Below are 24,754 nucleotides of genomic sequence, written 5' to 3' on the forward strand. Positions count from 1 at the left end.
TAGCAGCAGCCATAGTCTAACAATCCGGATCCGGATTCGACCAAGATGATTGCTCTCGCTTGTGTGCCGTCCGTCCCCTTCGGATTTTCCCACATCATCGGTACCGCTGCTGCACCACCACCCATTGAAGACATGTGTCGAGTGTTTGTTTTAGACTCATAATAATAACTCCAGAGCCAGAGTTATGCGCCACTTCTGTCTGACCGCCCGGCAGCCCAGCCACAGCTAAAACATATATTTGTCATCGTAACTAATATTACTAATAAAATTAATCCACGCCGTCTGCTTTCGGTTCCCCCTGCTTGCTTGCAGTGCAGTCCGGGATCTTTTACGATGCGACGTGTCAAACGAGGCGATGCAGTGTGGAGGAGGCGATTCAACATATGGAACCACAGCATGAGCAACCGTCCGAGAGCTACATATTTCCGATGAAGAAGAAGGTAAATGTACTCGTCCAATCGGGTTGGGAGAATTTCATAAGGCTCAGGCTCAGGCTCGGGTACAGAATCCATATAATTTAACTGCAACAGCGCGCGGCTGCGGCGTCGGCGGCGGTGGCCTTGCCATGCCATGCCAACGTGGATTGAGGTGAACTGGAAATAAATGAACCTCGTCGTCCCTCATGTGGTATAATTTCAATACTGTCAGGAGGACTGCCGGGCAGACTGCCCGCAGCCGGTGGCTACCGTTTGTGGGAGTGATTTTGGGAATGAAATTCCCTTGAGCTGCTTAACTTCCACTCTTTTATATTAAACAAATTGTTCAATTGTTCAATTTGAACTCTTAGTTTACTAATTCTTGTTTAGCTATTTTCTGATGTATTTCTTAAAATACCTAATAAAATCAGCAGAAAAAAATAAAACCGGTGGCATACAAATTTAACCGAAGTTAATCAAAGATCCTTAGCAAAAAAAAATGGAAGCAGCAGGAATTAATAACAATAAAGGTCCTACTGTACTTCCTTGAATAACTCTTAAATTAGGAACAATGTTAATTTCTGACAAAAACTTTTTTGTGTTATATTGACTATAATGCAAGTCAAGTTATTTTGTGATTTTATTATTTTTATTTAGCTTTTTGTTCTTTACAAAACCGTTCCCTTTTACCAAAAGAGAGCATCAAAAGGAAATTACCATTAACATAATATTATATGGACAGTGCTCTATAGCGCTCTAGAAATATCAACTTTAAATTTCTCAACTGCATATGATCTCTTAACGGATCAATGAATTTGAGATAAAAATTAGACAATTTTTTCCAAATATGAAAGGAAATTTAACTACTTTTGAAAACTTTAAATATTAAAATCAAACGGGAAAATCTTTCTACGCCACGTTCGAAAAAATTAATCGCCAGGTGACTTAATGAATTCTATTGAATTCTGTCTAGTGGATTGAAACCGTAGCCCATCAATCGTCCGATGACCCAGACAATTTGTTGCTCGTCAGTCATCATATTTCGCAATCACTTCAAAGGTTCCTCAAGGTTGACCTTTTATTTTCACACATTATTCAAACTGTGTGCGCTTCGTTTTGAAATGTTTGAAACTTGTATACATAGATGATTTCAAGCTATTTGACGTTTCAGAAGCCTTTGGAAGCTTCAAACGTTCATGCACTCACAGATTACTATATTTTTATTACTAATTGGTGTATGGATGTGTTTACTGAAATACTTTAGGATGTGTTTCGTGCGTCTCTATCCCTATCCATCCGTATCCCTAGCCAATGTTGCGAATCGAGCGAAAAGTCAACCAAGCCTACTCACACATGACATTCAACACTTACGCCGCATACGCAGGCGTAAAAGAAACAGCCGCCGGTGCTGTGTGCAGACATTCTGCTACCCACACACTCGCGCACGCACATTCTCACATCCTGCATTCCTGCATAGCTTATTCCCGAGGCAAAAAACGCATGGGGAATCAACTGCCCGTGAGGCTGGTGGCGCACTGGGATTTTGGATTACTTTTTCTTCTTCTTCATCTTCACCCTCGATTCTACTCACAGGCAGGAGCGTGGACCCTCGCGTGTAATCGGCATCAGCAGATCGGGCTGCAAACAACGAACGACGAGTGACAACTGTAGCTGTTAGCTAAACACATACTATCAAAAACGCGTTGCAGTGCATGAAGAAATGAAAGAGGGAGTTTTAAAGGAATGCTTATGCCTATGCCAGCGTGTTCGTTAGAGCGAGTACTCATGTGTGAGAAAATTAGACCACACGAGTGTGGGGTTCACACCACTGAGACCTAGTCTCAGCCCTAGTCCTAGCCTCAAGCTTAACTCTAGCTCCAGTCTTAGCCTCAGCCTCTGCTTTGGTCCCAGCTCAAGGCGCAGTCCATAGCTTCAGCCTTAGCTCCAGCCACAGTCTTAGCCCAAACTCTAGTCTCAGCCCCAGCCTTAGCCCTAGCCCAAGCCCCAGCCCTAGCCCAAGCCGTAGCCCTAGCTCTAACCCTGGCCCTAACTTTAGCCTTAAGAAAGAGTATGACTAATTCATTTAGAGGCAACTAAATACAAAACTACAGGAATTTTAAGTGAAATGAAATTGATCTAACAATTCATCATTAATAATAGAATTCTGCTTGAAAACCTCTTCACTACTTTCAGAAAGAAATCTGTCTCAGCTGTACCGTTTGCTGAAATTTTTAACATTCGACTACCGCGATAACAAAAATTAATCAATGAGGGACGGCAATGACTTGCCGGGACGGAAAACTGGATAATCCAGGGAAAACTAAAGTCCGGAACTGTACCCTAAAATCCGGAATGTCTGGTCAGCCTATCATAACCCAATCTATAGCCCTTTCCGTCTTTATTTATAACTCCATCTTTATTTCTATTTCTATTTCTATCTTTATCTTTATCTTTATCTTTATCTTTATCTTTATCTTTATCTTTATCTTTATCTTTATCTTTATCTTTATCTTTATCTTTATCTTTATCTTTATCTTTATCTTTATCTTTATCTTTATCTTTATCTTTATCTTTATCTTTATCTTTATCTTTATCTTTATCTTTATCTTTATCTTTATCTTTATCTTTATCTTTATCTTTATCTTTATCTTTATCTTTATCTTTATCTTTATCTTTATCTTTATCTTTATCTTTATCTTTATCTTTATCTTTATCTTTATCTTTATCTTTATCTTTATCTTTATCTTTATCTTTATCTTTATCTTTATCTTTATCTTTATCTTTATCTTTATCTTTATCTTTATCTTTATCTTTATCTTTATCTTTATCTTTATCTTTATCTTTATCTTTATCTTTATCTTTATCTTTATCTTTATCTTTATCTTTATCTTTATCTTTATCTTTATCTTTATCTTTATCTTTATCTTTATCTTTATCTTTATCTTTATCTTTATCTTTATCTTTATCTTTATCTTTATCTTTATCTTTATCTTTATCTTTATCTTTATCTTTATCTTTATCTTTATCTTTATCTTTATCTTTATCTTTATCTTTATCTTTATCTTTATCTTTATCTTTATCTTTATCTTTATCTTTATCTTTATCTTTATCTTTATCTTTATCTTTATCTTTATCTTTATCTTTATCTTTATCTTTATCTTTATCTTTATCTTTATCTTTATCTTTATCTTTATCTTTATCCTTTTTTTATCCTTTTCTTTATCCTTTTCTTTATCCTTTTCTTTATCCTTTTCTTTATCCTTTTCTTTATCCTTTTCTTTATCCTTTTCTTTATCTTTTTCTTTATCCTTTTCTTTTTCTTCATTATTTTATTTTTTTCCTTTTTTATCCTTATCCTTTTTAGATTTTTTATCCCTTTTCTCTTTTCTATATTTTTCATCCTTTTTAGTTTTACCTTTATTTTTATCTTTCATATTTCCTTTTTTCATTTCTCTTTCTGCATATTTCTTTCTCTTTCCCTTGCTACCTTTACCTTTTTTCCTTCCTTTCTTCCTATCCCCTCTCTCTCTTTGCTTCTTTTCTCTCTTGTCTCTCCATCCTTGTCGTATTCTTTCTCTCTTCTCTCTTTCTTTCACTTTACTTTTTCCCTTCACACTCACTTCGTTTTCACTTTTTTCCTTCTTTTCTTTTGTTGCCTCTCTCGTCGCCTTCTCACGTTTCACCCTCCTCTATCTCTGCCTACTCTTTTTCCTCCTCCTCTCTATCCCCCTTTTCTCTTTCCTCTCCCTCGCTTTCCCTTCCTCATCTCTCTTTTTTCGTCCTTTTTAATCTCCCTTCCCTCTACATTTCCCTTTTGCTCAGTCGTGTTCCTCGCTTTCTCACTTTCTCTTTCTCTTCCTCGCTCTTTCTCTCTTTGCTTCGCTTAGTCAATATTTTTAGCCGAACATTAAAACTTTCAGTTCATCCAATTTACTCATACCGAAAAAAGTAAAAGATTGACCACTTGTATATGAGCAAAAAAAAATTAATCACATTTTGTTTCTTGTCTTTTACTTTATAGCGTCTGTTACGTATAGTTTAAATAGCATTTTGATAGTATCGTTGAGATCCAATTATTATTATCAACATCATTATTTGCTCTCTGGCGCCTACCACATGAGATACATGGTTATCAATCTCAATACTGGCATCGGTTATCATCGGTGATTGGATCGTACTAGATCAGTGATAGCTGAGTGCTATCGCGCAGATTATAGATTGTAATCAGTTCGTTCTCGCATACCGACCGTGCAGGTCGTATGCAATAAATAAATATACAGTCCACTATAGAGCTCCTTTTTTCTTGTCACCAATAAAGTGGCAAGCTTAGTGAATTTCTACCGTTATTGCCTTCCACGCTTATCACACTACGTCCTGTGGGTCCTATTCCGGCCAGCGAAGATACACATATCGAACATTTTCTGGTCCTTCGAGCCGGATAGGACCAATCCGCAGGACCACCTGTTCGATCTAATAGCGTGGGTGCATTGTATAAGTGAATGCATTGTTCGGGAGAATTAGGCTGGTTGATGCCTATCGAAATTAGCTGTGATATCTAAATCACTTGTGGGCCAATAGTCTGACGGTTGGCTATCAAAAAGGGAAATAAGCGAAGTGCATTTTGTGGTAGCTGCTGCGTTCGGTTATACGGTCATCTGGGTTGGATAAGTGATCGCCACATGTTGAATTCTTTCCTGCTATCGGACGGCTATCATCGAGCACAAAGGAACCAGATAAGTAGCTATTGTGTGTCATTGTGTGGTTAAGGTGGCTTGATTTCTCATTGATTGCATGTAGAACGATCAAATAAAGGCGCGTTACCTATTGTCTTGATACAAATTGCAAGCGCTATATTACTACCGTATTTCATTGCGAGTTTGATCCAACTGATTTGCCTGGTTTTGAGTTTCTCCGGTTGATTATTTATGCGTAGCACTTTTCGGTTTGCATTTTGATAAATTTCCACAATGAGTGGTTTTCGATTTGGGCTGTCAGTTCATTTGTCAATCCGTTCCGCTTGAGGTCTCGGGAGTGTTTATTATACAGTGAAAGTGTTCAAGTGTGCCTAAAAAATGCCGTCCAAAGAACTGAGACAGCTGATTAAGCAGGAGAAGCAGCTGAGAACATCGCTGGACAATGTGCAAGAATTTCTAGACAACTATAATGACGAGCGTGATAAAGATGTGGTTGAGCTGCGTTTAACAAAATTGGATGAAATTTATGAATCGTTTTGTGCTGTTCGTGTGAAAATAGCTGTGATTTTGGATGAAGTGGATGCTGGTGATACATACGAAGATGCTGCTGATGATGATGCTGCTACCGCTGGCAGTGATGCCCGTGTCGGTGATGTTCGTACCTTCAAGGAGTGCGAGAATTCATATTTTCGTTTAAAGTCTGCACTACTAGCGAAACGTATAAATAATGCTGGGACCGTTGTTGAATGCCAGCCGGTTGTTACTGAACAATGCCGGACCTCCCGGATAAAATACCCTGAGCTTAAATTACCTACGTTTTCTGGCAAATTGGAGGAATGGATTAACTTTCGGGATAATTTTAAATCGCTGATTCATAACAATGAGGACTTGAGCACAATAGATAAATTCAATTACTTGAGAGCTTCATTGCGAGACGATGCACTGCTTCAAATTAATCAAGTGCAAGTTAGTGCTGCAACATACAATATTGCTTGGGCTATACTTGAGACAAAGTATGAGAACCACAAGCTGATAGCCAATGAGCATTTGAAGGCGTTGTTTGCAACTCCGGTCATGAAGACGGAGTCGTTTGAAGCCCTGAATGCTATTTTGCTGACATTTAAGGCAAATCTACAACAGTTAGAGAAGTTAGGAGAGAATACAAGAAATTGGAGCACAATTTTAGCTTTCATGCTGTCGCAGAAACTAGATAATGTAACGCTTCGCCACTGGGAAACACATCATGCGTCCAAGGATATCCCTCAATATGAAGAAATGGCTGAGTTTTTGGAACAACATTGCGCAATTCTACATTTTACGTCTGGACGGAGTGGAGCCGAACAACATCGATCTTTCAGGAGCCCTGCAATTCACATGGTAACACCTACCGCAAGTAATTGTCCAATTTGTAACAACGGACCGCATAGCATTGAACAGTGTCACCGATTTGGTAGGATGAGAGTTGTGGACAGAAAAATAGCCATCCGTAGACTGGGATGGTGCTTAAACTGTTTATCTCCAGGCCATTACATGATGGATTGTTCTGAACGCAATTGTGCGCAATGTGGACAAGGGCATCATCATCTTCTACATCCGTTCATTCCAGGCTCTTCGAACGCACATACCGAACATCAAAACTTCCCGAACAGGCCTCAAGTCGGTAACGTGAACGCGCAAACGCAGTCTTTTCAACAGTCCCAAATTCAGCAACAACCGCACTCACAATCTCAAAACCAATCCCGGATGAATACTACTCAATCCAATCCTCAAATAGCATCAGTATACAACACTATCTCGCAATCTACACTACAGCCACCTCCCACAAACACCACAGCTACTCTTTACCACACTACTACGCTACACAACAATCGCGGTCATCGAAACACTACACTTCTGTCAACTGCGATCATTAAAATTGTTGACCGTTTCGGGAACACAACTCTCGCTCGTGTATTATTGGATAATGGGTCCCAAATCTGTGTAATTACGGAGAATCTATCTCGACGGTTGAACTTTAAACGTTTCCATGAAATCATGCCGGTAAAAGGTGTAGGTGATTCTTTGACTGTGTCAAAGCAATCGGTAATAGCTAAGATAATGTCACGCTATTCTTCATTCGAGACTAGAGAGTTGAAGTTTTACGTGTTGTCTCGAATCACGTTGAACTTGCCGCAGCATAATATTGATATTAGCACTTGGAACCTGCCCGCTGATATCTGTCTCGCTGACCCATGCTTCCATGAGTCCAGCGCTATTGATGCCATCCTGGGAGTTTCGATTTTCTACGATTTATTGCTGGGCGAACAGATGAAGCTTTCAGAATCTGGTCCAATCCTGTGCAATACGCAACTCGGTTGGATAGTGGCTGGAGAAGTTCCTGAGCATCCTGTTATGAGCTTTAGCATCGCAGTTGCTACTACGGTCACCACTAAAGAGTTTCACGAGCAGCCAGTACGGTTTTGGGAGTTGGAGACATGCACAACGAAGAATTGTCTCTCCATTGAAGAGTCTACTGATCTTTTTTGGGTCAAAATGCTACACTGGAAGCCATTGTCCCTAATACATCATCGCGTAGTGTTATCCGATGCCGCACGTCTATTTGATCCGTATGGATTAGCTTGTCCAGTTATCATGCAGCGAAACCTGTTTCTCCAGAAACTTTGGACACCAAAGCATTCTTGGATCGAATCAATAAGCATGAAACTACAACCACAACGGCTGGAGATCAATACCAGCCTGGACCGAATTTATACAGTTTCTGAACCACGCTGGATTACGTTTGACAGAAATGTAATATCATGCGTACTTCACGGATACTGTGCTGCTTTAAAAAGGGCAAGTGCGATAATTGTCGGGAAAATTGAAATCGGTCCTCCCGGAAACATCGGAAGGCCGAACGAGCGGATGGCAGCGAGTACAGCAGTGCAGCTAAACGATATGGAAACGTTGTTCATCGATATGGTCGATTCCACAGAACCGAGGACAATCTTCCTCCTCTGTGTCACAGTGTAATCAACTAGTTGTCTATTAAACCTTAGTATTCTCGCCCCCATTGGGGCACTTTGGGCAGCTGTCGGCATAAAATTGGCCGTATATGCCTGGGGGCAACCCTTAAGTTACGTTCAACATATATATTGTTGTTGGAACCTACTGCTTTGTTTTTCGTCGTTAGGAAATTAGATATCTATCTTGTTTTTGGACCTATTCGTTTCAACCGCTTTGAGAAGCTGCGCCTGGATAATAATAGGATAAGTACGCCCCCATATGGGGCAACTTTCGGCAACTTGTAGTGCATTCCACTGCATCGCCAAGGGGGCCGATATTTAAGTTACGTCGATCCACTTTAGTGTTTGTTTCGGATCCAAATCGCTTCGTATTATTTCACAGATGCTTTGACCTCTGCTAGCCATTGATGCTTGCTAGCCAACGAAGGTACGACGAGATGTCATCGTAGATTAGTCTCACCCTGTCATCGTTTGCACCATTCATCACATCGATATACCACCGTCAGCAGCTGGCTGATACACAGATGAGTATTCATTGCCCCCACGGGGCAATCTTTGGCATATTTTGAAGGTTCCACCTTTCTACTGCCAGGGGGCCGAAACATAAGTTACGTGACTCCCATGGAAATCTATGCTTCGGATTACAGTTGTGTTTATTTTCAACAGGAATCGCAACATGTTGCTATCTCCAGTGCCGCATTCCAAACTGTTTAACGCATGACATCAGTGCACGGATTCATCGTGTTACACAAGAAGGACAACGTCACCAGTGAGAAAGGACAGTCGATCCATTCACCAGCAGTTCAACCAAACTACAATGAGTTGTAGTGGGAGAAAATACCAATGAAAGCGCAGTATCAATTGTGATGAATGAGTGATCAGGGAAAAATAGTGTCATTATTTATTGTACAAATTAGTATTAGTTTGTGTTGAGTTAACTCAAGGCCGCCGGTATGTTACGTATAGTTTAAATAGCATTTTGATAGTATCGTTGAGATCCAATTATTATTATCAACATCATTATTTGCTCTCTGGCGCCTACCACATGAGATACATGGTTATCAATCTCAATACTGGCATCGGTTATCATCGGTGATTGGATCGTACTAGATCAGTGATAGCTGAGTGCTATCGCGCAGATTATAGATTGTAATCAGTTCGTTCTCGCATACCGACCGTGCAGGTCGTATGCAATAAATAAATATACAGTCCACTATAGAGCTCCTTTTTTCTTGTCACCAATAAAGTGGCAAGCTTAGTGAATTTCTACCGTTATTGCCTTCCACGCTTATCACACTACGTCCTGTGGGTCCTATTCCGGCCAGCGAAGATACACATATCGAACAGCGTCAATTTTTGCTATGTTTTTACTGCCTGTTTACCGGGAGAACGTATTGCAGCGGCCGCAGGTTTTACCGGAACGGAACCAATGTTGCGAAATTAACTCTGCAGAGTGGTACGGTGATCCGAACGACAGACTTTTGTTTAAAACGAGTGAACTAATAAAAAGTGAGCTTTTTACTTGTGCTCATTGTGACTGACTTTAATAGGCTTCTCTTGATTTCGATTTTTATATTTCGTTATTGTAGGCCCTTTGATAGTTATTCAATTTGTTACAATTGGTAGATGTTTTGTGGGAGTTTTGGGTAGTGGGCGAAGTGCGTAACGTAGTATTTGTAACATTAGAAAATTACATTTGACATAATTATGCATTGAATATAAATGCGAATAACATAGAGTAGGGCAGAGCATAAGTGCGATGTATGAAGTTGTCATCAATTTTCGTGAGTTATAAAGAAGGACAGCATATTTTATAGTGATGCAGTAGCTCAATGTCTTCACATTGAACTATGAATTATCTGAAATAATAGTGTTATGCAAAATAAATTCTTCATTATTCTGATCAAGTGCCGATTCGCACTTTTACCCCACTAGCGGGACGAAAATGCGAATACCGCGGGGCGAAAGTGCGAAGCTCAAATCCATGAAATTAGCTCAGCAGTAGCTAACAAAACCATTTTATCTTCAATCTGCGGTATGTTTCGGTAAGGAATATTCTCAATTTGCACCTTTTCTATTTTGCGCTGGTGTATTGCAGCCTCCGTCAGATCGAAACTTTTCCAAACGTTTGTTTCATCAGCGGAAAAACATTGTTTTTCTTCGGCCAACATCTGTAGAGCACTAAAGCTGTATATAATTAGCTATACATTTTTGCCTCATCCATGAATTGCACTTTTGCCCCGTTCGTGAATCGCACTTTTACCCTGCTAGACGCTTGACGGGGTTAGATTAAATTACGGAAAAGCGAAATATATTTTGTAAATTCTTTTCACTGTATTTTCAAAACAGATATGTGAGTAATGTAAAACGTTGCTACAAATTTTCAACAAGTAATATCCTTCTGTTGATATTGTAATTGCCGTATTACGAAAAATTACATCAAAACCACCCTAAAATAACATTTGCACATAACTCAGCAACTATGATTCGTAAGCAACCAAAGTTTACGTGAGATACAAGCTGTCAAAGTAGTCACTCATCCATGCTAATGTAGTCAATTTACTCGGAATCTGCACCGATAAATCATTGAATCGCACTTTTACCTCCATCGCACTTTGACCCCTCCTTACTCTATATAAAGTGTATCGAAAAAATATAAACGCGTGTGATTTTAAGCAAATTGTTGAAAAGAATTAAGGTTTCACAACATGCCGGCCGCCGTTGAAACCGTCCGTTTCAACCAACAACTTCGTCGATTACAGGTGATGATCTCGGAAGACCAGGTTGATTTTCACAATTAGACTCGATTGGAAGTGATGTGTCACGGTGACACGTCCAAGGGGCGTATCGTAGTGGTGGGTAGTCGTCGAGCTTCAACAGAACCACTTGTCCCTGATGAATATCCACTGATGGGCATTACCATTTACTGCGATGACGTAACTGACTCACGTAGTCACGAGACCAGCAGCGCCACAGGTCTTGATAGTAGAGGCTCCCCAGCAATAAAATGCCCTGGAGTCAAGGCGGAAACGTCATGCGGTGAGTCAGAAATTGGTAAAAGTGGACGCGAGTTTAGCACAGACTCAATTTGCGTTACGAAAGTAGAAAAGGCCTTCAGACCCATAATGCGTCTAAAATGGTACTTAAATGATTTTATGCCGGCTTCCCATATGCCTCCGAAATGTGAAGCGCGAGCAGGGATGAAACGAAATATTATGTCATTCCCAGAAGAGTAATCCAAAGCTCCTGCAGGAAATCTTGTCGCACTTTACGTAACTCGCGATCCGCCCCGACGAATGCGGACGCGTTGTTGCAGTGCAACTCAAGAACCCGTCCGCGGCGTGCGACAAATCGTCTGATAGCATTGATGCAGGCGACGGATGATAGATCGGTGATAATCTCGAGATGCACGGCCTTCACCACCAAACAAACGAATAGCCCGACGTAGACTGTCTTAATGTACTTCGCTTACTTCCTTTCCATTCATGCTGCAAACTTCATCAATTCTCATTATCATTGTGAAAGGCGAACCTTTTACTTTTAAAACACGAAACTTTTTCTTTGGATTGTTTTTTCAAAATTATCTACCACAGATGAACGGGACCCGGCATGAACCCACGAAGTTGGCAACGAGTGTATTGTCATCAAAAATTTAGTTTTTTAAGCGCCCATAATTCAGAACAAATCAACAATTATGCGTTCCATCACCTGTTCGTGCGATCATATATGTCGGTTAGTGGCTTCTGATGGAACTCACGGGAATGAGCCACTCCTATTCTTACACTCCGCTCGATCTCGGTGAATTTGGAATAATTATATGGTATTATATGAAAGTGATGCGACTAGAACATTGTACACTGAAATCTTTTTTTACACGGTTGCAATTTAGGAACCGTTTACAAACTACGTGACGAATGTCGGGCCGGTCCCAAATGTATTGAGAATTGGTTTTCCTCTCAATTAGCTCAAATTAGCGTAAAATTAGGTGAGTAAAAATAAAGTTTAACCCATTTGAATATGATTTTCAAACATTTTCCAGAAAACACTCCTAACTGAAGATAGCTCAAATTCACGCTATGTAATGGTGCCTCAAGTACAGTTGCACTGCTGGACCAAATTCAACGGAGGGCCGTTAGGATTGTCAATATGGGCACAGTGCATATGTATCAAGCTGCGTCACGTTGCGACGAATTGCCAGCGGCAGGACAAGCAATAAATGTCTCTAATTAAACATTCTTAATAAAATTAACCTTACGAGTAGCGATGGGGGAATGCCAGCCGTTATGAAGTTTGCTAAAATTATGCTGGCAAATCGGTTGTTAGGTGTGGAAGCACCGGTTGCCAGGGGTAGGACGATTCGAAATTATCTCTATATAATATAAATTATGCATGCAATCTTGGAAACAATCAATCACCAAGTTTCCATTTCCGACAAAGGAGGAATCGAAACAATACTTACATCCTTTAAATGTACATTAAGCCAAATTAACAGCGTTACTGTTTCCTCTCGGTCGGCATCAAAAGCGGCCACAGTCCAAGCACCGCCAGCCATCGAGAGGAAACAACCGAAACGTATAATACTATCAGCAGCGCACCGGCCACCATAATTTATGAACAACACGGTAATAGTAATAATAACAATCACTTCATTCCCGGCCGGCTTTCATGGCGGCGTGCCACCGAAGGAACTTCCTGAGTGAACAGAACAACAACCGACCCGAACGAACGGCTGCCGGCCAGCCAGCAAAGCGAAGCTTTATTGGACTACAAAGCAACTGGAACATAAATTCTCCAATTTTACAATTGCCACTCGCTTTGGATCCGGAGGCAGGCAGCAGGCAGGCAAAAGGAATGCAAAATGCTCCGACGAAGCGGAAAACTTTCGCTTGACTGCGGAGCTTGGAAGCGTTCCTTCCGATGATGCTCTCTAGACAATATCATCATCGGCAGGGGCAGAAGCAACCCTAGTAGTGGGTAATGTTTACGCAGGAGAAATGATCACTTTTATATCCGGTAGGAAGGTAAAAGGCAGTCGCTTCGTACAGATCGATGAACCCCTTGTAAATGTTTATTATTTGAATTAAGTGTCCAGATTTAATTACCTTTTGTATCCGAGAAATCTTTTGTTAAAAACAAGGCCTTAGAAAAAGATCAAGCCAAAGTCAAGTGCCAATCGAAGTAATTTAGAACTGCACCAAACACAAAACATGGCAAAACCTTGCTCCACCTCGACGGCCATTCCGTCGTTGTACCCCTCAGAAAGACAATCATCTTTCCGGCTTTGGCTTTCTTATTCATTCGATTGCAGCAGCAGCAGTGCCCAAAAAAACCACAGACTGGTAAATTGGTTCGGAAAAGCCCATTATTACCATCCAGCCGTACCGTCGTTATTGCTAGGTTGGTCTAGTCTAACCACCCCACTCTCCCATCCGGTCTTCTTCGAAACCCTGTTTCCCAGTGCCAAGCAGCATTCACTTTATGGTTCCACTACTTTTGCCAGACAAAAGCAGTTCACTGCCGTCGCCCCCTTCACCCGGCCCGCGTTTATTTGTTGCCATTCGAGCCATAAATTAGCCAAACTGGTTCTCTCGACTTGGTGCAGTGGCATCGGAGAGTGGCAACTAAGGAGCTGTGTGGCACTCTGTATATTTTCCAAGAACCGAGACTGACCGCCACGGCATCTCAACTATGCGAAATGTTTCATAATAAGATCTTAATTATAGATAATTGCCTCCGCCGCGCCGCGATTGTTCTGCGCTCTGGCTCTGGCTTTGGCCTCATTTCTCAGCAAGCGGCCGAACCGGACCCGGAGCTGAGACGCTTGACATGCAGATAACGACCGACCGACCGGCCGAACTTACCTATCATTGTGCAGGCTGGACCAGTGATCGAATTTCCGGACAGCTGAACGATGGCCAGAAACAGATCGCCGATCAGCAAACATGTTACGTAGTGCGTCTGGCAGCGCCAGTGCAGGACGTGATGCTGCGAAGTCACCAGGTAACCGGTGGCCAACGTGGCCGCCAAGAAGATAACCGATATCAGCAAACCGGCCGAGTACAGGGCGAACCGTACATCCTGGAAGAGAGACAAAACAAAAAAACGTGTCATTAGGATGAAGCACTAACAGCAAACATTTACGTACAACACAATTGACAAAAGTGCCGAAAATTAATTCAATTTTTCAACTCCGTTGTTACCCTAACCGGAAAAAATGCTAACTCCTGCTTCCGCAGCCTCACCCAACGAGCGACACACAATCGCACAATCGTGAAAGAGATAACATCACGCTGGAAAAGTGTTGACTTTCAAACACCACCGGACGAGCCTCTCTCGTGGGATGAAAGTTGATGATGATGATGATGATGATGCTGTTGGCATTTTCCGGTCTGTCTGTCTGTCGGTCGGTCGGTCGGGACGGACATACAGGGCAGACCCAAACAGCACCAGCAGCGTCGTGATGGATCAACAACTGAGTTGGGTGTGCCATAATTGAAATTGATTTCTGTAAAATATTTAAAAGGTTCAATTTAGCGGAAACAAGGCACGAGCGGAGGGTTCAAAAGGGTCGCGACTCCGGTTCGGGGAGGGGGGTGGATGGGATGTTAATTGGGAATAGAGATAATGGACAAACAGACGGCGCGAGCAGTAAATCTGGTAATTTGATCCAGTTTGCATTGGGTAATCCAGTAGTTGAGCTTTTTTTTCGTGCGTGAGTGGTTTCACTTTTTTTCGGGGACGTTCGGAATCGGTTACGTTTTCCATTGAAACACGATTTTTAAATGCTTTTGATTCGGCTTTGAAGAATGCTATTTCAACATCCTTTTTTTCGCAGGCCATCATTAGTGAGAGAAATTTGAGAATCGGATTATTTTCCTCCATAGAAATCAGGAAAAAACTTTCAGCAAGAAGTTAACGATCCCTACGCTCTTTGATATGAGATTTTGCTTCAGGTGGTAACGTTTATGTTTGCAGTCCATAAAGACTGGCTCTAAAACTGATTCTCTATTCTTTTCTCTACGTTAAGATTAAGACATTAATTGTAAAAAAAGAGAAATGATATCAAAGATTTTTGTCTTCTTCTTCGAAGACTCCTTCATTATATTTGTAGCTTGCAGCGGCTTCTTTAATCTACGATGTCTCCTCTTTATGTTGCTTGTAACCGACCGTAATTACTCAAGATTACTGTCGATTATTACGTTTGTTTCTCCATGATAATCTCTAATTATTGCTTGCTCGAGCGGTGCGAATCGGGGGGGGGGCCCAACCAACGCCGTGCGGCGAACATTCGTTTGATCATTCGCATAGTAAAAAGTGCTCCAGGAGCAAGTGTAATTAGCTTTTGCCTATTTATAGAGCAATTTCTAATCGTAAAAAAGGTACTAAATGTCACTCATTTGGTTACAGGAATTTTCCCGGCCAAACAATGTCAGTTAAGTTGCTATTGTGCCATGATAGAGCAATTTAAATTGTTTACAAATGCCATTCAAAACAACTTAAAAAAAGCACGATTAAAATTGTTGAATCAACTTTTTTTATGATACTTTCCGTACGTACAAGAAGCACGCTTCATCCTTTCTCTTAAATTGTATTATGAAGAACACTAGTGTTCAACATTGAAAACATTTTTTATGCTCGGCCATTCAGTCATATTTTAGCTTATTTTTAGCCCACAAAAAGACTTTCAAAGCAAAACGTGAACTGCAAAAACGAAGTTACCATTATCAATCTTTTTCATGTCGCAGATTTCAGCTACCTAACATATCAACACCAATATCTATACCTATAAAAATGAATTTCTGTCTGTCTGTCGGTCTGTCCGTATGTTCCCTATAGAATCGAAAACTACTGAACCAATCGGCGTGAAAATTTGCATTCTCCCACTAAGAGTGGGGGGGGCTCCCATACAAATGAAACATAACTCGAGCATACCTCGAAAAGTAATCAAACAACTGAAATTGAAATTTATTCTATGGTGAATTAGGACCCCTCCCCCCTTTAGAAGGGGGGTCTTCCATACAAATGAAACACAAAATTTCCTCATAACTCGAGAACTATTTTATTAACTTTATCTGGCTAAATAACGGAAGGGTTGTTTTCTACTTTACTGTGTGGAAAAATTCCAAATTTGTATATTAAACTACCCATGCTTTCATACTTGACGTAACTGCCAAAATGAATCATCTAAGGTTGAGCTTTCAAAACTCGAGATTGTGACAAAGGTCATCCGAGATTCACGATTTATGTACCGCACTGTTTAATTTGTGGCAAAACGAAGTTGGTCGGGTCAGCTAGTACATGATAAAATTTAATACGCATATGTTGCACAACTATGGGAGTTGCTGAAAATTTATTATAATTTCTTTCGGATATTTTATTATGATTTGTAACCATAAAGAAACTTTATGCTTACAAAATAAGTGGAATATTGTATTTATTTAACTCATATTTAGCGTATACAGTAATGTTCCGATTTCGTGTTGAATTTTGGGCTGACAAAATGGGAACACTGATAAAATCGGAACAAAATCTTTGGAATTTTTTTTATCAAAATTCACGACTTAAAACCTTATCGACAATATCGAAAACTTCTACTAAAAATTAAATTTTAACCCTCAATTGGTTAACCGAAAGCTCAATGAACCGGGTACAGCACACTGATCTGGAACCTTTTTTGGTGCGCATTAGCTTTGAACGGGAAAACTTGGTTCTAGGTTTATGGAACATTTCGAAGAGATTCTTAAAATTAAAGGTTCTATCGTCCAGCGGAATTCAAATTTTGATTAATCCTCCTAAAAATGCAATAAAAAATTTATTTTTCTTCAGTATTAATATAACACATTGATGTTTTCTGCAAAGTTTTACAGCATATTATTACAAGAAATTTTGCTGAAGACAATAACCTTATATCTCTTCAGCAAAGATAGAAAAATACTATTAAATATCGTTAAAATTAGTTTTTCTATTTTAACCGTTTTTGTAGTTCTTGTATGACTTTTTCCTGTTTTACAAAGTTGTACAAATAGTAAAAATACACAACATTGCTGAATATAGTAAACCTCTATCTTTGCTTGTTTAGGAACTATAGAACTTTTACTATAAAAATACCCTAATTTTGACCCCGAATTACTCGCAAGAAGGGATTCATTTATTCAAAAACTCTCCCCAGAGAATCAGAATAGTTTCAAGCAGATTGAAAAGTTTTATAAATCTGTTTAAAAGCACTGACAAAATCGGCATCATCGCGGACTGGTGGAAGGCGACGAAGACGACGAGCGGCTCCGGTGGCTTGGGTGGTAGAGTGCAGAAAAGTCTGAAGCTTCTGAATAGTGAAACGCTTAGTTGGCAGAAAAGTCAGAATATGTGAACATGATAAAAATTCAGTAACACGTGGACCCTCATTATGCTTAATGTACTATCGAATGATAAGAGATTATTATTATTATTGTTCTTTATTTTAGAGGTTTTCAGCCTGCGGCTGGTTCGCCTCTTCGGGTAAGACTTTAACTATTTTGCTCACTATAAGCAATTATTCTATAACAATATATTCTATAAACAAACCTTCGGAATACCCATAGGGTTTCCTTTGGGCATTCTTAAGGTTTTTTTACAGAAGCTAAACCAAAATAGAGAATAACTTTCACTCAGTCAGTATCGAGTTAGCTGTATCCAATCTTTGAAAATCTAAGTGTTGTCTCTGCGAGGATGTTGTTTTTATGTGTGTCATGTCATGTCATTCATGTTATGTTTGAATTGAACACTTCGACCAGTGCGGTTAATTAATTGGCGATACCCTGGTGTTCACTGTGAAACTTGCACTACATTTCATATTACAATAATCAGTTTTCATTAATTTTTTAACGTGCTTGTGATAGGGTTTTGCACTTCCTTCAAAACTTGCTCTATCTTAGCCTCTCGTTTCTCACGCTATTACCCAAGCAGCACGCATTTGGCACTTTCAGTTGCAGCAACTCATTTATGACTAAAATTGGTCACAAATCGGTTGCCACAACTGGTTTGTAACAACTGTGCTACTAGGGTAGTAATTATTGTCGTCCCTGGGGTGGACTCACAGGAGTGACCAGTCTTCTTTTTCTTCGTCTTCTACCAGTATAGAGCCGCGGCGGCTCTTGCCATGTCAAGAATTTCTCTCCACTATACTCGTTCCTAGGCTACTGGTCGCCAATCCGTTGGTTCATACCCCTACGCCACTCTTTGCTATCCGTTTGTACTCTGCAAAAAATAGTCCAGTCTAATCAGAAGTTTAATTTAAAGTTCAATCCAATGTCCCATGTCTAATTCAATGCCCATTTTACCTCCGATTCATAATCCAAAATTGGATATTAACAATTTTCGATTCAATTTGGAGTCTAATTTTGAGCAATTTGAAGTCAAATTTTAATACCGCCTTTCAAAGCTAATTTTAATACCACTTTAATTCCAACTTTCCCTCCGATCTCATGCCCAATTCAAAGTCCCATTTTGAGTCCAATTTAACAACAATTTCACCTCTGATTTCAGGCCTAATTTCAAGTGTAATTTATGTCCGATGGCTAAATTTCGAGTGCAACATGAAGTGCCATTGTGGTTCAATTTCAAAGTCCCATTTTAAAGCGAATTTCTAGTTTAATTTACTTTCAATTCCATCACCGAATTCCAGTCTAATTTCAAATCCCATTAAGGTCCAATTTCCCATCCTATTTCCAGTCTAATTTTAAGTTCAATTTAAATCTGATTTCATGTCCAATTTAATGATCCATGTTAAGTCTAATTTGGTCTGTCCAATTTATCACAGGTTTCAGATCCAACTCAAGTGCAATTTTAATTTAATGTCCGACTTTAAGACAAATTACAGGTCTCATTTCAGGTGCAATTTGAAATTCAGTTGAGGTCCAATTTCAGTGTTCCATTTTAAAGCCAATTTCTCGAAGTCTAATTAATGTCCGTTTACAAGTTTCTGTTTCATTTTAAGTTAAATTTTGTGTCTATTTTAATGCCAATTTCACTTCCGAGTTCAATTTAAGTCGTGTTTCAAATCCAACATAATGTCCCATTTTAAGTCCATTTTCGTTTCTAATTTAATTACTACTTCAACTCCGATTTGAAATCCTACATCAAGACTAATTTGGAGTGGAATTTCAAATCCAATTTTAGGTACAATTTAGTTCTAATTTAAAATCTAATTTAATACCAGTTTTATATCCGATATTCAGTCCAATTTCAAGTAACAACATTTAATTCTAATTTCAAACCCAATTTCAAACCAAGTTAAGTTCAACATCTAGTCCAAATGAATTTCAATCTATTTTCGACTCAAAGTCCAGCATGGAGATCAGCAAGAACAAAATAAGAGTTTTGAGTGCTGTGGAGCCACCAACACAGAAGGGATTAATAAGGCAATTAGTGAGCTGAAAAACGGTAAGGCTGCTGGGAAGGTCCGGCTGAACTTTTAAAAGCGGGGAACGAGCGGCTATACGAAGCAATCCACCGGATCATTGTCACGATCTGTGAGGAAATACAAATGCCGGAGAAGTAGTTGGATGACCTCATTGGTCCTATTTTTAGAAAAGGACACTAACTCGACTGTAAAATGAATCGAGGCAAAACATTACTCAATTCTGCCTATAAGGTGCTTTCCCGTATCCTGTTCTGTAGACGGAGATCGTTAGCTAGTACCAAGCTGGCTTGCATGAGGGCCGCTTCACGACGGTTACGACTTGCAGACTCATCACCATTATGTGGATTTTAAGGCAGCGTACGATTCAGTCAAACGAAATGAGCTGTGGTAGATAATACCAGAACATAGTTTTCCGGTGAAACTACTAAAGCAAATTCGTGTGACACCGTATGGGTCAAAGTCGTGCGTCAGAATAGCGGGTGAGACCACAGCTGCTTTTGTGACGTTACATAAACGGAAGCAAAAGGATGCACTCTCTAGCATGATTCTCTACATTGTCTTGGAAGCTATTGTTGGAGTTAGTCACCGTGTACTTTTATATCTTAAATTCATTGATTTTTTCTGTGAAATCAACGTGAAAAAAACAACGAATTTAAGATATATTGTCTTGGAAGATACAATACAAACAGCAAACGTAAAAAGGAACGGGACTATTATCAGGAAATCTCATATGCTTCTTGGTTTTGCGAATGACGTCGATATCATCGGAATCAGCCATAGAGCAGTGCAAGCGACCTTTAGGCCTTTTAGATGGAAAACAGCAAGATCAGGACATACCATTAATATCGCCAGAACCAAGTACATGGTTACTGGCAGGGAATGTACCCGTCCATATGGTGTTGATGCCGAGGTGAAACTGGATGGAGAACGATATGAAGAAGCCGCGAAGTAAAAAAACGAACTGCTTTCTGTCAATTACGTAGCCTGCTGAAGTCCCGTAATTTGCAAATTCGCACAAAACTGGCGCTCTACAGAACAATAATGGACTCTAAAGCATGCTGACCGACGAGTGAACGGAGCTTTTGAGTGTAAAATTCTGTGTTCGAGAGGATTGGAGAACGGAAGCCTAGGATCCAGGTAATTTTTATAAACAAGTCAACGGGGTACACATGGGAATACCCCTTTTGGACTTTTTAAGTGAATTTTGCATTGCAAACAAACGTAGAGAGTTATTTAAACAATAGAATCCTCTCGATTTGGTATAATTTTGCAATGATACGACCAGGAAAAGTGGATGAAAAGAAATCATACACCTCAGCGTTCTAGGAGAGAGCGACGAAGAGTAAAGAATATTAAGTAGTAGTAGTAGTAGTAAGAGGGAAATCCACCATCATTTCAAGGACTTGCCAGTGTATGTGGGTAGACTTACAGTAGATCCAAATTTGATTATCAAATGAATATCACACTAATGCTGTTATAGAAGGACCAAAAGGGGTTTGGCGGACCCACAAGCAGAGACACTTGTGCGCATTCCGGGGTTTTAAGATTTTCCTTCCAACATTAGGATCCTTCCATGTAATAATCAATTTCGCTGCACCAGCTTTAACCCACGTGATGGCTTGTTTGTGAGAAGAAGAACTTGGCATAACTGTTTCAGACCTTAAGGACTCCGGTTGGCATACGTTCGTATTGAGAGGTGAGCGGGTACGGTCGTGTTTGCTTTGCCGTTATTTCGGTTAAATCTCATACATGGCGCCGGTATATTTTTCAACACCAAATACGAGGAAGAGTGAAGTGGAAAATACCCAATAAGTTAATGTCTCAAGTGCAGTTATATACGGTCACGGTTGAGTGCAAATATTTATCAAAATTAGATTGATACTTAGCTCTTATTTCTATTGAACATGAATTAAAAATTTGGATATGTATTGCGTTAATTGAGTTGCGTCAGTTTTCATTCTCTGCAACTGTGAAGAAAAAGTGCCTGCCGTACACGAATATGCGTGTAGTTAGATGCTGACATTGTGTCGATGATTTATGATACAGTTCAGCCACGAGTGTGTTAGTGATGGTTTCAATCAGAGCTTGTTTTCTATTGAATCAAGCGTAATGTAGCTAGTCATTGGAAGTGATCATCTGGGTGTTCGTCGAGTAGTGGATGTACTGCATGTATCGACGAATTGTTGGTTTCGTTTATATCGATGTATTGTGTTCAAATATCGTGCAGTAAAAGTGATCTCCCAATGCGCGTAGGCATAGTGGAAATTTTTAATTTTTTTCTTTTCCTTTCCACATATGGCCGTTTGATATGAGTGTGTTGAGTGATTGTGTGCGTAGGTCTACTTGCATGCTGGATGACCACTATGAGCGAGAGAAGAAGAGAAAGGAAACCATCTAAAATAGCTGTAAAATGGCAGCTTTCGCGGTGGTTTTTAGAGCAGAGCGCCTCCGTCAAAGCCAGAAGCCGCCATTCCGCACCGACCTGCATTCCACTTTAAAGCGTTGAAACGAAAGAGCGCGGCACCGACAGCTAAGACGGCGCTAAATAGCGGAGTGGTGAGGAAGTATATTTAAGTATTGGTAACTGGCATAGCAAGGCGGGTGAGTGTTGCCAGTATCGTTGACACGTTCCATACAGGTATTTATTCTAATAATAATTTTTAATAACCATATTGGATCAGCGGTACTGGTGAGCAGAATATCCATATCAAATTCACCTTCAATCACATGTTTTTTTTTATATTCTTGAAAAATACCAAATTACCAAATACATACAAAATATTGATAATATCGGTACAAACGAGAACATAATAACATCTGCATACTGCAACAACAAGCCAGACGAAAAACGGCAAGGGATTTCCGGTTTTTTTTTTTTTTTTTTTTTTTTTTTTTTGTAGATTAGTGCTAGCTCAAGTGGAGAGGAGAGATCTATGGCGAGGACAGGAAGGATGAGAGGACTACAAAACGGGGAATTACTTAACGGGATGTAGGTAAAACTCAAACATGAAGGTATGACATAGAACTTTTACCAGAATATTATTATAACCTTACTATATATTATATTATAATTGTTATCATTGTTATGAACAGCATAATTGTGGAAGGCTGGATGATGGAGTGGCGACGAAGAGTAAAGAATATTAAACCCCCAAACCCGAGCCAGATATAAATCCGACGAAGGATTGTTAAACCGTGAAAAACCGTTACGGGTCTGCCATTGCTCTTATTAAAAGTCGCTAAGGAACTGCTTTTAATAAAAATCTAAAAATATTTAACTCTGACGCGACAAACTTCTCATTGCCACAAATTAAATTGTGTTGTACATAAATCACGAATCTCGGATGATCTTTGTCACAATCTCGAGTTTTGCAAGTTTCTGAGGAGTTTAACCTTAGATGACCCATTTTGGCAGCCTCCCAGGTAACCAATAAGCATCACCAATGCTACTCAATTGCAAGCCAATAAGCATTTAATCGCCTTAAATGCTACTTAAATGCTATTTTGGCAAAATATACAGCTACTTTACTGCTAACCTTCTTACAGTGCTGACAATGCTGATTTGCAGCTAATCACCAATACGAAGAATTTGAATACAATTTTGGATGCCAATTTACAACACTTATGCAGTCAAAAAGCTAATATACAACAACGTGCAGTATAAAATGCCAGTTATGCTGATTTTCTGCTTATGTTAATGCTTATTGGTTACCTGGGATGGGTAGTTTAATATACAAATTTACAATTTTCCCTCACAGTAAAGCAGAAAACAACTCCCCTCATTGCTTAGCCAGAAAACGGATAGCAATATTCGTCGTGATTTGTATTTAATTTGAATGGGAGCCCCCCCCCCCTCCGTCCTTCTAAACAGGGGAGAGGTCCTAATTCATAACAAAACAAATTCTTGCCTCCTAAAACCCCCACATGCCAAATTTGGTTCTATTTGCTTGATTAGTTCTCGAGATAAGAGGAAATTTGTATTTCTTTTGTATGGAAGCCCAGCCTCTTAAAGGGGAGAGGGGTCATAATCTCCTTCCTAAGGAGGGGAGGGGTCTCAATTCACCATAGAGCAGTTCCACGCCAAATCGTCCAAAATAAGTTGAAATCTGAAATGAACCTCTTTAATTTGGATGAAACATTACAAACATGTTTGATAGGAGGAAATATGCACATTCCACAGGTTTAGGCGCCATTTTGATTCAAGAATCATTTTTTAAAAGGGCCTATTTATTTTCATGTGTATTATGTTTGAAAGATTGTATCTCGAAAACTATCGATTTTATAAAAAAATATGTCTAAACGAAAGTTGTAGAAAATTGATTTCTGAACATGAAAAAAATATGCACTGAAAAAAATATTTTACCAATTTTTCACAAATTTTAAAATATAACTTAAAATTAAGATATCAAAAACATACCATTTTTGAAAATTTTTAATTTTTTTTTGGAAAAAATATAAGTAATTTGCAACCTTTTAAAAGTTATCCTGAGATGGAGCAACTTTCATGGACGGACTTCGTAGAACAACGACTTTCATGGTTTTTTCCAACTTGAGATTTTTCAAGTAATACATGAATTTGTAATACAAATAACAATTCTTCATGTCATTTACAACAAAATTGGTCATAATAATTATTTTTCTAAATTTAGCCGTTTTCGAGATATTCGGAGAAAAAGTTTTTGGCTTTTCGAAAAAAGTACCCAAAGTTTTTTTACGTACTTTCTCTTGTTCCAAAGATATCACTGTAATCTCTTAATCTATTGTGGTAAAACTCTACCGATATAAACAACATCTTTTTGGTTAATTTTAGTCAAAATTTCTGTTATGTTTACTCACGCGATAAAAAGCTGCTAACTAATCAGCGTGTCCAGCTTTTTCGAATACAGTTTTCAAAATACCTACAACTCAAAAGTGAAAGATTGGATCAATAAAGTGAATTCGAATAAGTTGTAGCAAATTAAATGTAGTTAATAGATATTGTATAGAAACAGTGGAGCAACTGGAGTAACATATGAAAAAGACGTGTTCAACATAAAAAATTAAAATAAATCTAACTTTTTCTCCGAATATCTCGAAAACGGCTAAATTTGGAAAAATAATTATTATGACCAATTTTGTTGTAAATGACATAAAGAATTGTTATTTGTATTACAAATTCATATATTACTTGAAAAATTCCAAGTTGGAAAAAAATCATGAACGTCGTTGTTCTACGAAGTTCGTCCATGAAAGTTGCTCCAT

The 24,754-nt window shown here is 39.2% G+C and overlaps 1 protein-coding gene across 3 annotated transcripts in view; it reads right to left on the reverse strand.

Moving 5' to 3' along the window:
- Positions 1–24,754, reverse strand: part of LOC128742021 (probable G-protein coupled receptor Mth-like 1) — a 265,014-nt gene that overhangs the window by 203,140 nt on the left and 37,120 nt on the right. For all 3 annotated transcript variants that reach the window (XM_053838198.1, XM_053838196.1, XM_053838195.1), the window contains exon 3: positions 13,977–14,193. In XM_053838198.1, the coding sequence (XP_053694173.1) occupies positions 13,977–14,193 (217 nt within the window). The remainder of the gene's footprint in view (positions 1–13,976; positions 14,194–24,754) is intronic.

This window comes from Sabethes cyaneus, chromosome 3, assembly GCF_943734655.1.
Source record: "Sabethes cyaneus chromosome 3, idSabCyanKW18_F2, whole genome shotgun sequence".
In the NCBI taxonomy this organism is placed as follows: domain Eukaryota; kingdom Metazoa; phylum Arthropoda; class Insecta; order Diptera; family Culicidae; genus Sabethes; species Sabethes cyaneus.